Source organism: Drosophila erecta, unplaced genomic scaffold, assembly GCF_003286155.1.
Source record: "Drosophila erecta strain 14021-0224.00,06,07 unplaced genomic scaffold, DereRS2 tig00000219-arrow-pilon, whole genome shotgun sequence".
Taxonomy (NCBI): Eukaryota; Metazoa; Arthropoda; class Insecta; order Diptera; family Drosophilidae; genus Drosophila; species Drosophila erecta.
Window position 1 is genome coordinate 856,488 of NW_020825213.1, and position 13,131 is coordinate 869,618.

A 13,131-nucleotide genomic window follows, 5' to 3' on the forward strand; every position below is an offset into this window, starting at 1 on the left:
TGTAAAATTATTGTGATTGAAATATTAATCCTGTTTTCTTGCGATTTTAGTCTTTAATACTTACTGCTCCTGTTACGTCATGGCCAAGGTAGAAAGGTTATGTTATTGTAGAGCGGATGGAAAAAAGCTTTGTTTTCAATAAATGTTCGAGCTTATCATTTCGTAAATAAAACCAGACTGAGACTTTATTGTACTTTGTTCTTATATCTAAGCTACACACAGAGTGTAAGAGCGTTGCGAAACGCCTAAGGTTAGCATTGCTTCCGGATATTTTCATTTACTTGCTGAGTTCCTGGAATCCAGGGACTGTTACGGTGCCAGGTTGAATGCTCTATGCTGAGAGCGTTACCCGGGGGTGTTTGGAGGGTGGCGATGGCCTAAGCATTCTATCATTGACAACTCGAGCGACCAAAATTTGGTTGACATATCGATAAAAATGTACAAGACAAATAATAAAAGAAGACAAAACGCAATAGTCGAGTTCCTCGACTATCAGATACCCCTTGATCAGCTAGTGGAAGTGCGAACGAGAAATTTTCACATTTTTCTGGCATATCTATAGAAATTAAAAAAAAAAACACATATAAAAATTTTTAAAAGTTCGTTTTGGGCGGTTTGTGGGCGTTAGAGTCAACAAACTTGCGCTGCGTCTATGTCTCTGGAATTTGCATGATTAATCTCAACATTCTTTGTTTTATAGTTCTCGAGATCTCTTCTCGACTGGCCAGAAGAACAGAAAGATAGACATGGCCAGACCAAAGACATTTGAAGAACCAGATGCTATACGATTTTTTTGCACACCATTTTTTTTTGTGCTGGCTCCAGGCCCTTTCAAATTTTTGTTCAAAAGCCAGTGAGAGAGCGTTCTAGAGCCAGCATCTCTTTTGTACGCATACAGCAACAGTCGACTACTGTATGTGTGTACACGTATGTATGTATTGTAAATTCAATCTATATTATTTTCGATCTATTGCTACCATGTAAAAATTGCTGATTTTGCATTGCCTTAACATAATATTTATTTGAATACATCATACAAATAGTAATATATGAATAAATGTACATAATAATACCTAATTCATTTCTTAAATTATTTTATACTGGAATAATATTCACTTGCGACGTGGGAAAAATATATGAAGTGAGTGATTCTTAGGTGCTTATGTCCGCTGGTCCTGCTTAATTATTTTTTTTGCAGATTTTTCTAAGGGATCCAGTTGCGACAAATACAGATCGTTGATTAAAAGAAAGCGAACATTAGATCATTAGATCTTTTCATACATGAGAAAAACTACTCGAAAGAATCGGACTTCGGAAAACTAAGGGCACCATCTGTTTTTTTTTAACATTTTCAAAATTAAAGTTTTTAATTTTATGTATTTATAAAAATAATAAAAAACATCTGTGTATAAAAATTATTGCCGCCACAAAAAAAGTGGCTGCATTGTGCAAAACCAATGTATGGCCGTTACTTGTTATTCTTGTTATTCTAGTGTCTTTAGACAGACGGACAGCCAGACGGACGGACGGACAGACGGACATAGGCAGATCGCCGAGTCGATTGATTTTATGGTATTTTATGGTCGGAAACGTTGCCTGTTACACACTGTTCAACGAATCTAGTATAACCTTCTACTCTACGACTAACGGGTATAATAAAATGATTACAAACACTAAACATGTATATATAGTGACATATTCACTCTTCATATAAAAAGCTAAAGCCGAATTTTTAGAAAGCTTCACACTTCAAAAGCTTCATAAATAACATTCTCCCAAGACACCAACCGCTTAACGTTAACAACTTAATGATCCGGCAAGCTTGACATATAAAGCCAAGTAGAACTTAAGAGGCTTATGTTAATCCTCTATAAAAGGTTTTATGGGCCGAAAGAATACATTTATAAATTAGTTCATAACTGACCTCTTGTGAAACTTATCCAATAAAGATTATAAGAAGAAAAATATTTTTTTTTTTAATTAAATCTATCACCTAAAAAGTTTATTATATATATAAATGTAAACATACCTTTAACATGCTTGCGCAATTGAGCGAGCTTCGATCATTATCTTTATTGTAGGTTGAAAATGGGCTATTATTTGACCCGTACCATGGGTCATTTAACGAATCTCCAGCGTTACCTTCATATCCGTCTATTTCAAGTTTATAATAATCTGCCTCTGAGTGTATTTTAAAATGTGAGTACTGGGCATATCTAAAAATAAGAGATTTAATAAGAAGATTGATACTTATACACTTTTAGTATAAATAACGAACTAAGATAAGTTTTCAACGCCATGAACAAGACATATTCCATATCAGCCCACTCGGACATATTTTGTAAATGCCAAGCGACTAGGATTAGTTTTTAGTTTTAGTTTTTGCATGTGGACGTTGCGATCCTCACGACAGTTTTACACCGTTCAATTTATCACTGTTAGTTTAATTAACAATTAATAATACTCAATATTTATATACCTATAATTCGGGAATGAAGAAATCTATAGTTTCAAATTGAAAAAAAAAGCATACAATTATTATAAAAATTTAATAATTTTGTAAAATATATCTTAGGTCTGTTTGAAATTTAATAGAGCCAAAATTTCTTAAATCGAAGTGTCTTGGATACTTTTAGACACGTTTCTGAAAGAGATAATTGCTTGGCATTTCTAACTATTAATCTAGCAATAAGATTTAATAATTTTATCGATGGTTTATGAACGTTAAAGTTAGCGTGAACAAAACATTTTTGCATTCCGGTGGAAGTTGGCAAAACAAATAATAAAATGAAAAAAAAAATTCAAAAGCGGTGGTGTTTGTGGGTGTTAGAGCGGACGGGCGTCAAATTTGCACTGCGTCTATGTCTGTGGAATCTACATGCCTAATCACAATTTTTTAGCTTTAAAAGTGTCTGAGATCGAGGCGTTTATAAGAACGGAACGGACGGGCATGGCTAGATCGACGCGGCTTGTGACTTATGCTTATATAAGTTAACACCACAAATGTTTTAATAAGAACATTTGGAGCTGCACACGTATCCGCTTACGCAACACTCGTCAACAAAGGTACTTGGGGTCGCACGAGCGTCCGGTTGCGAAACATACGTTGCACCTGCATAACATAAAATTGCAGACGTAGCCAATGTCTGTCCAATTTCCGTGAGAATCAGCGAACCAGCGAGTTCAGCAAAAATCAAAGCAGAGCTCGGTATGAGCCACCAGCAGCATAGGTGGGCAGGCGAAGTTAGGTAGGGACAAATTTTTTCAAAATTAAAATTAGTTCTGTTTTTGCGATTAATCAATAAAGACCTTATGGTCATAACACTAAATAAAAAATATATATATATTATTTTTATTAATTGAAACTCTCTTTGGAGTTAACTGGCGCCCAACGTTAAAAAGGGCTTGTGCGCGGTACTAAAGTCAAGTTAAACAACGCGAAGTTCGCGCAACCTGTAAGTGCACCCGATTGGCTGCCCTGGTTATTGCGAAAAAAGTTTCTCATCATATCCGAAGTGAACTGAGAAACCGAAAAAAAATCCCGTAAGTGCACCCATTTGGCTACCAAGGATTAAAACGAACTGCCGCTGATAAAAGCACCCAATTGGCTGCTCCAGCGAAACAATCAAGTCCAAGAAGCAAGCGAACTCACTTACATCGGTTTGCAGACGTTGGTCGCAGACAACTGGTTCGGTGGTTCTGGAAGAGGTACCCCAGTAGATCAGCGAAAAGGAAGACTACCTGCCAGCCAGTCCAGGATGTATTTTATAATGTAAGCAGTATTAAGTGAAAGTAAAACAAATCGAAAAGAAATAGATAATCAAATTAAACTATTGAAATTCTAAAACAAAAGGAATAAACTTTAAAATAAAAATAAGGAAAAAAAGTAAATTTTAAATAATTAAAATCAAGCATTTTTAGAAATACTGAAATTCAAGTAAAAAGTTAAAATAAATTCAAGTAAAGTAAATAAATTCAAATATCATTCTTTAATAATAGGTTGGAAAATATCTCCCTTCCGCTTTTTTGATCCTTTTTTCAATGCCTTATAATCGGATTTAGTTCAAATATTCGCCGTTTTGTTCGATAATCTGTTTCCATCTAGATGTCCAGTTGTTCGCAGTAGATGGTAGAATTAAGCGTCTGGCCATATGGGAGCAGCTCATAGTGGATGATTCCCTTCCAATCCCACCAAACACACAGCAAAACCTTCCTGGCCGTCAATCCCGGCTTGGCCACTGTTTGGGACGATTCACCGGCCTTCGACCACGACCGTTTTCGCTTGATATTGTCGTATGTGATCCATTTTTCGTCCCCAGTCACCATCCGCTTCAAGAATGGGTCGAGTTCGTTCCGTTTCAGCAGCATATCGCAGGCGTTGATTCGGTCCAGAAGGTTTTTTTGTCAAATCATGCGGCACCCAAACATCAAGCTTTTTTTTTGTATCCAGCCTTCTGCAGATGGTTTAAAATGGTTTGGTGACTAACTCCCATCTCCTGGGCGATGTCACGAGATGCCACATGCCGGTCTAACTTGATGTATTCCATGATTTGATCGGTATTTGTCGTCGCAGGTCTTCCGCCGGCTGGCTTATCCATGGGGTCGTTTTCACCGGCTCTGAATCGTCGAAACCATTCCTCCGCGGTTCGAAGTGATAGAGTACCATCCCCCAAAACACCATTAATCTCACGGATTTCACCATTTCTCTGGCGGATTTGCCTTTAACGAAGGAAAACTTTAAAATAGCGCGAATTTCGGCGTTAGTGAACTCCATGTTTACACGTCTATAACTGTTGAACGCAATATCCAAACTAATCATAAGACCTTTCAAATGATGTATAGTATTGCCAGATACTCTGTAGCGCTTTGTACATAGCCGCGAAATTCAAAAGACAAAAAGGCGGAAGGGAGATATTTGCCAAACTAATATTAATTTAAATATGGATATCTAAGAAAACTAAAATAAAAATTAAAATAAAATTTATAAAAAATCAATTTAAAAAGAAATAATTGGTAAAATCAAGCATTTAAAAACAAAAACTTCTTAAACCTAAATAAGTCAAATTTTTTTTTATTAATTAAAAACAACAGAAATTACAAATTATAATTTTTTTTTTTTTTTGAAAGAACTTATAAAAATCATTATCATACTGCAAAGCATTCGAAACATACAATATCATTATTCTTTCATTTTTGCCTTAATTTTTGTCCTCTTCCCATCAATATGGCTGGTCTGCAGGATGAAATTAGTAATGGTATAGACAATGATAGAGGATAGGTTAAACCCAGGGGTCCTTCAATTAGTGGACCATTCAGTAAACATCGAGGGGAACACCATGAACGAACCGGTCAGAGTTCCAGATGTAGTAAAATGCCTTAGGGAATTTTTAGGACAAGCAGGAGAATTCAGTTCTTGGAAAAAATTTGTAGAAAGAATCTTGCAAATTTATTCAACAACGGCCGGCTCACCTAGGTACTATGGGATTCTTAAAGTCATCAGGATCAAGATCGTGGGAAATACTGGCTCGGTCTTAGAATCATATCAAACCCCCTTAAACTGGACGGCTATCTCGAAATGCTTGACGACTCATTACGCTGACAACCGAGATGTCACTACACTAGAGTACCAAATGACGTCTCTAATTCAGGGCAACCAGACGGTATCAGAATTTTATCAACGCGTCTATACTCACTTGTCGCTAATTTTGAATAAAATTACCTGTATGGAAATGAGCAGAGATTCAATGGATCTTTTTGCTAAGTCTTCTCGAGACAAGGCCTTGGACACCTTTCTAAGAGGTCTCAACGGCGACTTACCAAGATTATTGGGATCCAGAGAACCAGATGACTTACCATCGGCTCTCCAGTTATATGAGAAGTTAGAAAATCAAAAGTTCAGAATCAATTACGCCAATAATAATCAGGTCAATTCCAGAAAATTCAACTGTCCTCCTGGAGCAGCACCACCCTTGCCAAGAAGAAACATACAACCAAACTCTCAAACATCTAGGCAACAGTTCTTTCCGCAATTGGCCTATATGCCACAAACTCCTCGATGAGCTTATAACCCACCACAGCAACAACAGCAATATTACAGAAGTAGTATCCAACCACAGGGAAACCACTTTTCGGCACCCCCTCCACGCCCATCGGCTCCAAAGCCCCAAGCGCGGCCGGAACCAATGGATATGGATCAAAGTATGCAGACAAGACGCATAAACTACATGAACAGACCTTTTAATGACATCATAACTAAAAGACCAATGGCACAGCAGACATTTGGGCAGACTGACAAAAGACAAAAGAACTTCCATGTGACAACTGAGGACGAACTGCAATACCTGGAAAACGCAAAACAATATGTGTCTGAAGTTGAGCGAGCATCAGCTTCCGAATATAGTGAGGCACAAGAATATGATCAAGAACAGGAGCTAGACAACCACGAACCATTGGAATCCGACTTCGTTGATCTTAATTTTTTAGAGTAACATCCTCCTTCTTACCATACATAAATATGCATAATTACCTAAATATGCAATAAATCCAAAAAAAAAAAAAAAATGAAAAAACCTTCCATGTAAGATCTGTTGGTCGCACCGTTTTTGTGACTCACCACGTAATTGCCAACCCATTCGGATTCAAAAACAGTAACCTCAAATTTTTTCTCTTGCCAGCACTCGAGTCTTCTGAGGCGCTGATAGGATATGACACCATAAGAGAAATAGGAATAGACATATTTCAAGACAAGGATTCATAATGATAGCAAACAAACTAAAAATTAAATTAACAACCCTCAGACTAGAACGCGGTAATAACACTTAAAAACAAATTATGAAAAAAATCTGCTCAGAATTCCCAAAACTGTTCAGTGACCCAAACGAAAGATTAACGTTTACAACAATAGTGGTAGCAACGATTAGAAGTACTAACACCGACCCTATCTATTCAAGACACTATCGAGAAGCACGCAGGAAAGAAGTAGGGTAACAAATACAGGAGCTACTCGAAAATGGAGTCATAAGACCATCAAGATCACCCTACAACTCTCCGATATGGATCGTACCTAAGAAGGTAGATCCATCGGGCCAAAAAAATTCAGAATGGTGATTGATTATAGGAAGTTGAATATGGCTACCATTCCGCCCAATAGGTACCCAAATAGATCCCAAACATTAATTTTGTCCTTGCACAGTTTGAAAAAAAAACTGATTCTTTTCCGTTATAGATTTAAAAAGCGGTTTCCATCAGATTCCCCTAAGGAAATCCGACATAGAGAAAAGTACTTTTTATCAGGGTAATATGAGTTTACGAGATTACCATTTGGGCTCAAAAAACGCCCCCTCTATATTTCAACGTCGGTGTAAGATGCTCATCTATATAAACGACATCATCATATTTAGCAAAACAGAAAAACAGCATTCAAGCTACATTAGTAAATTAGTACATTAGTAAAATTTTCCTAACTTTAGAAGAGGTAAATATGAAGGTTCAGTTGGACAAGTGTGAATTTTTCGAAAAGAGGTAGAATTCCTGGGATTTTTGATAGCAGACGGTGGAATTAAAACAAATCCAGAAAAAGTAAGAGCTATCGCAGATTCCCAAGACACTTAAAGACCTTCGATCTTTTTTGGGACTCTCAGGGTTTTATCGGCGTTTCATAATAGACTACGCAAAACTGGCTAAACCCCTTTCAGCCTTTTAATAGGGGAGGAGGGCCGAGGCCGAATCTCCAAGACTGCTTCAAGCAAAACTCTAATAAGTCTCGATGAGAATGCAATGGACGCTTTTATGAAGCTAAAGAAAACTCTTGCATCTGAGGAAGTTATGTCAATTCACCCGGACAACGGACGCCTCAGACTATGCAATAGGAGCAGTACTGTCCCAAGAAGATAGACCCATAATGATTATTTCAAGAACTCTGAGTAAAGCCGAGGAGCACTACGCTCTAAACGAAAAAGAGATGCTTGCCATCATATGGGCGGTACGGACACTCCGCAATTACCTTTACGGTTCCACTAAAGTAAAGATTTTCACAGACCTCGAATCACTCACGTATGCCACAAGTCCCAAAAGTAGGAATGACCAAATGAAGCGCTGGATAGCAATCCTTGAAGAATATAATCATGAACTTTTACACAAGCCAGGAAAATCTAACGTAGTAGCAGACGCATTAAGTAGACCACCCATTCAAACAAACGATGAAATAAACACCCTAACCGCAACAGTCCACAGTAGTAACAGCTCGGCAGAAAGACTAATTCCAATAGCTACGGAGCCACGTCTTTAAGAATCAAATAATACTGAAAATAGGAAACCAGGCCTCTTATAAATTTGATATAATTTTTCCAAGCTATCATAGACATACCATAGAGGAACCCTCATTCGATGTGGAAAAACTTGTTGAAATCTTAAAAAACGAGTAAACCGTTCTGTTATAAATGGACTTCACTCGGACGAACGCACCTTAGGCCTTCTACAAGAAATATACCCGCAGCATAATGATAGAATGATTAACGAACAGAAAAGAGCTCATCGTAGCGCAAAAGAAAATAAACAGCAAATATTAGAAAACTTTATTTCCCACAAATGAGAGCTAAAATTGAGAAAATCGTAAAGGAATGCTGCATCTGTAAAGAACACAAATACGATAGGCATCCGAATAAACCCGAAATACAGAGAAAACCTATACCCCAATATCCAGGTCATATTGTCCACATCGACCTGTACTTGACCTGTAAACAAGTTGTCCTAACCGTGATTGATAAATTTCCTAAATACGTGCAAGCGAAAATCATAAAATCTAGGGCGACCCAACATGTAAAACAACCTCTAGGGGAAGTACTAAGAATTTTGGTATACCAAAAATGGTGGAAATAGATAACGAAAAATCGCTTTGTTCAGGTCCAATAATGAGAATGATGCAGGAAAAACATAATATAGAAGTGTTCAAAACTCCACTCTACCATAGCGCGGCAAACGAACAAATCGAACGTTTCCATTCAACACTAACTGAAATCATAAGATGTCAAAAGGCAGAAAAACTCCATAGCTCCATAAGAGATCTTATAGGCAGATCTATAATTAAATACTACTACTCTATTCACTCTACTACTAACAGAAAACCAGTCGATCTATTTTTTGGTAGGAAGGTAGCAAATGATCCTAACCTACAACAAGCAGAAAGGAGAGAAACCATTGAAAAAATAATAAACAGGAGAAAGATTTAGAATTCCACAACGAAACAAAAGACTTTGTAAAAACCTAAAAAGTTGGTGACGAAATTTACGTAAAGAACAACAAAAGATTGGGAACAATAATACATTTCGTCATAAGTCTATGTGAAATCTTGAAGAACATAAATATTTTGCTACACTTTTAAGCTATATTACTCTACACTCCATCCCTTTCTATCAGTTTATCGAGGGATGCATTTTAATCAGGGCTGCAATGTAGAAGTATCAAAACATTTAATACCTATTACCACTGCGAGTATTCTTACTTGAACCAATTCCCACATAATATATATATATATATATATATATATATATATCCCTCTTATTCATAATTTTCCGATCGTTTCATGTCAGCTGTACAATACTCTAATTCGTTTTCTTAAAAGCTTAAAATGTAATTGAAACTAAAACAAAAAAATGTTAGAGTTTTTATGGCGGCAGTATGGTGTAGTCGTCTCATATTTATGAAAGGTTAAGTTCGCTTCTGATTCATTAAAAAAGTATTTATTTTCGATAAATAAAATAACACGCTCACACATAACAGGTTGTATTCAATTTTTTCATTTTATTGTTTGTTCTGCCAATTTCTAAGCATGGCTTTAACCCGCTGTAAAGGTTGAAGGTAACGGGGGTAAAGGGAACGTGTGCCTTTACGGTTGTAGCGATCAGCGATCTCATAGCATTGCATATCCACCGTAATCGACTAAATAAGGGATTACTGTATACACCTAGAACAAAGTACAAACATAAATTTCGTAACAACTTGTATGGGCGAACCATTCTTTATGACCAAAAACAAATCAGAAGGGATTAACATTAAGGGCAGTGTGTAGACTAGATCGCAAAGAGCACACAATTTTAATATGATTTTCATCCCAATTAATTTGGCTTGAATGAATATACTGGGTGAATCGATTTACATAATTAACTTCTATTACAGAAATATTACTTTTCGTACATTAATAATCAATGAAAACGAAATTTTATTTAGTTTTCCAATCACCAGTTCAAACTGTATTAACAAGTTGTTCCCGAGAACGGGAAACCATTGGTGTTTGTTAATATTTGTAATTTAAGTCAAAACTTGTATTCAACTTGGCTTTTGCCCAAAACTGAAAATTGTTGTATTTTATTATTTATTATTCTTGTAAATTAAACCGAACCTTGTACTACCGAAAATAAACACCTTAGCATTTGGTCGCTGATCGGTCGCGACTACGGCCTAAATCAGCACCTAATTTTCAAGGTTACAGTTCTGGTAGAATTTGTTATAGGTTTTACTGTAATGGAATGTTAGGTATCGGTACTCGTTGCTTTCATGTATAGTGCATACCTGGCGCTTGGGGAGAGGTATTGGGTTGTTTAATGAGCATAGGAGTGGGTGAAGAATCTTTTAAACTTGCGCTCATCTCAACATTCTAGCATGTATAGTTACAGAAATCTCAACTTACATATAGAGAGATGCACAGACAGGCGCACATTGGCTTGGCCAGTATTCTGAAGTATTCAAGAATACTTTACTAGATCAAAACCGCTTCATTCTACGTGTTACATACTTCTCAAGAATTGTAGTAATAGAGTAACGGGTAAAAATTAGTTATTTAAGTAAGTTGTTTATCACATTGCTCAGTAATGATTCAAAGAATGTATTTACTGATAATGTGCCTAATTACAAACGCTGTAAATATCTCCCGTAGACAGGACATATAGAAAAATATCATTAACGAAACGATAGGCGAATTTGCAAACTATCAGATATCGGGTGGCCTGCACGCGCAACAGAACTACTGATCGCGCACTCCAAAGCAATTGCCCGGAGCGGCGAGTGGCGAAAAAATATCACAGACCGCGACGATAATATAGGAACATGTGAGTAGCTTTTAATCACAACTATTTTTAAACCGGTTGAGAGTTTTGTACGGTTTTTGGGCGTTGGAGTAGGCGTGGCAAAAAGTTTTTTAAAAACTCATAAATTTACAAAATATAATATAAAAAAAGAAAAAAATATTATAACATTTTTCAAAAGTGTGGTAATGTGCGTGAAAGTAATGTGCGCTTTGTGGGCGTTGGAGTGGGCGTAGCAAAAAGTTTTTAGGCAAAATTATATATAAATAATATAATATATAATAATATAATATTCAAAAGTGTGTGCGTGGCAGTTTTAATAACACACATGTATAGAGATAACAATAAGGCCTCGTCAGACGAGAAAGTTCTAGAAGAATACCAGTAGGGCACATTCGAAACAGTGTTCTGAACGATAAAAATCCAGGCAGAACGAATTGTCGTTTTTCCGTCACAACCGCATGACTTGCCATCAGCATAAGCGTTAGCTCAAGAAGCTGAATCAAGAAGCAATAAAAATAAAATAAAAATCTCAATAAAAATCAACTTCATTATTATCCGCCTTTAAGACTTTAACGGCATTATCGGACTTGACTTACTTGAGCAAGTGGGCGCGAAACTCGATTTTATGGGAAATATTTAACACCCTAGCAACGGAACTGAAAATATCCAGTTTACTAAAGCGGAAAACGTTAACTTCATCAAAATCGATATTGAAGACGATCCTCCGGCAATAAAAACCTCCTATCGCCACGAAAAAAACCGAATTCGGCAATGCAATGGTTCTTCTTCTTCTTGAATGCGGCGTGATAAGGCTATCAAGATCTCCATACACCAACCCTCCCTGAGTTGTGGATAAAAAAAGAACAGATCCAGATAGGTTAAACAAGTTAGATAAGTTATCGACTTTAGAAAACAAAACCTAATTAAAGTAATTCAAAACGAGCGTTACTTGGGGTGAATAGTGTCTACTCGCCTAGAAAGGTTAAAGCCATAAAACTACTTTCCCCACCTAAAACGCTTTTCGAATTCAAATACTTTCTGGGCATAGGAAGCTACTATAGGTGCTTTATAAAAGTCTTTTTAGCTGGAAAAATCTGATTTACGGTTTACAAGATGTTGTCAATGCTGTGGTAGTAAACGCTAAACAATGCTCCCTACCGAACTTGGCGTTTATCCATCACCCATTAAACAGCCTGGGAACAAAGCATACGAAAAGCTTCGTACAAGACGTAACAGATACAACCGAGCAAACGGAAATCGTTATAACAGTGCACAACAGGACCCACAGACTATTTTTTCCTAAAATGCTTCAGCTAGCAACATAAACATTTTTGAATTACAAAACCTGTTCAATGGCAAAATACAAACGCCATCGATCCAAGCAAGCGGTAGCAAAAACTACTTCCAGAAAACCTTCCCTATTAATTAATTGCCTTCCTTAGCAATTAAAATCCAACAGATTTAAGAAAAGACCCTTGACCACGTAAACAAACATGGGACCTACAAGGGCTATCAAGTTGGTGAAAAAGATTTTCTAAGAACAAACAAACCCCTAGGAAACAAGCTTTCGCAATTGTCAGGACACCAGTTATAACGACGGTCCTTACGCATATTGACAACCTTAAAATTCCCCCATAGGACTGGCAGGACTATTAACTTAGCCGGGACAGCACTAAAAATTTTTACCGTTACTCTGAATTTAAGGATTGGGAAAGAAGGACAAATCTCAACATCGGCCACTGCAAGACAACAGTCGGCGCCACCTTCTGTAAAGTGCTCAAAAATGTCCCCTGCGCACAACAGTTTCTGAAGCATCGTTTCCAGGTTATAACGAGAAATATTAAACTAATTCACAAAGAACTTATAATTTATACATTCCTTATAGGATCGAAAACGCTTTTTTTTTAACGAGTCTGGTGTACCTTTTTAATCTATGAGTACCGGGTCTAAAAATAATGAAATGCAAAGGGCCAAGAGAGCTACCTTGGGGAACTCAATAAGTTATTTATACAGGTTGGATACAGCTCCACTGATCTCGATATCAACCTGA

The 13,131-nt window shown here is 36.8% G+C and overlaps 1 protein-coding gene across 5 annotated transcripts in view; it reads right to left on the bottom strand.

Moving 5' to 3' along the window:
- Positions 1-13,131, bottom strand: part of LOC6541715 (angiopoietin-2) — a 93,444-nt gene that overhangs the window by 20,402 nt on the left and 59,911 nt on the right. For 3 of the 5 annotated variants that reach the window (XM_026982826.1, XM_026982825.1, XM_026982827.1), the window contains one exon: positions 2,030-2,216. In XM_026982826.1, coding sequence (XP_026838627.1) covers positions 2,030-2,216 — 187 coding nt within the window. Of the gene's footprint in view, positions 1-2,029; positions 2,217-3,722; positions 3,742-9,936; positions 9,962-13,131 lie in introns of those variants that run through there. The other 2 variants (XM_026982829.1, XM_026982828.1) reach the window with 2 other exon arrangements.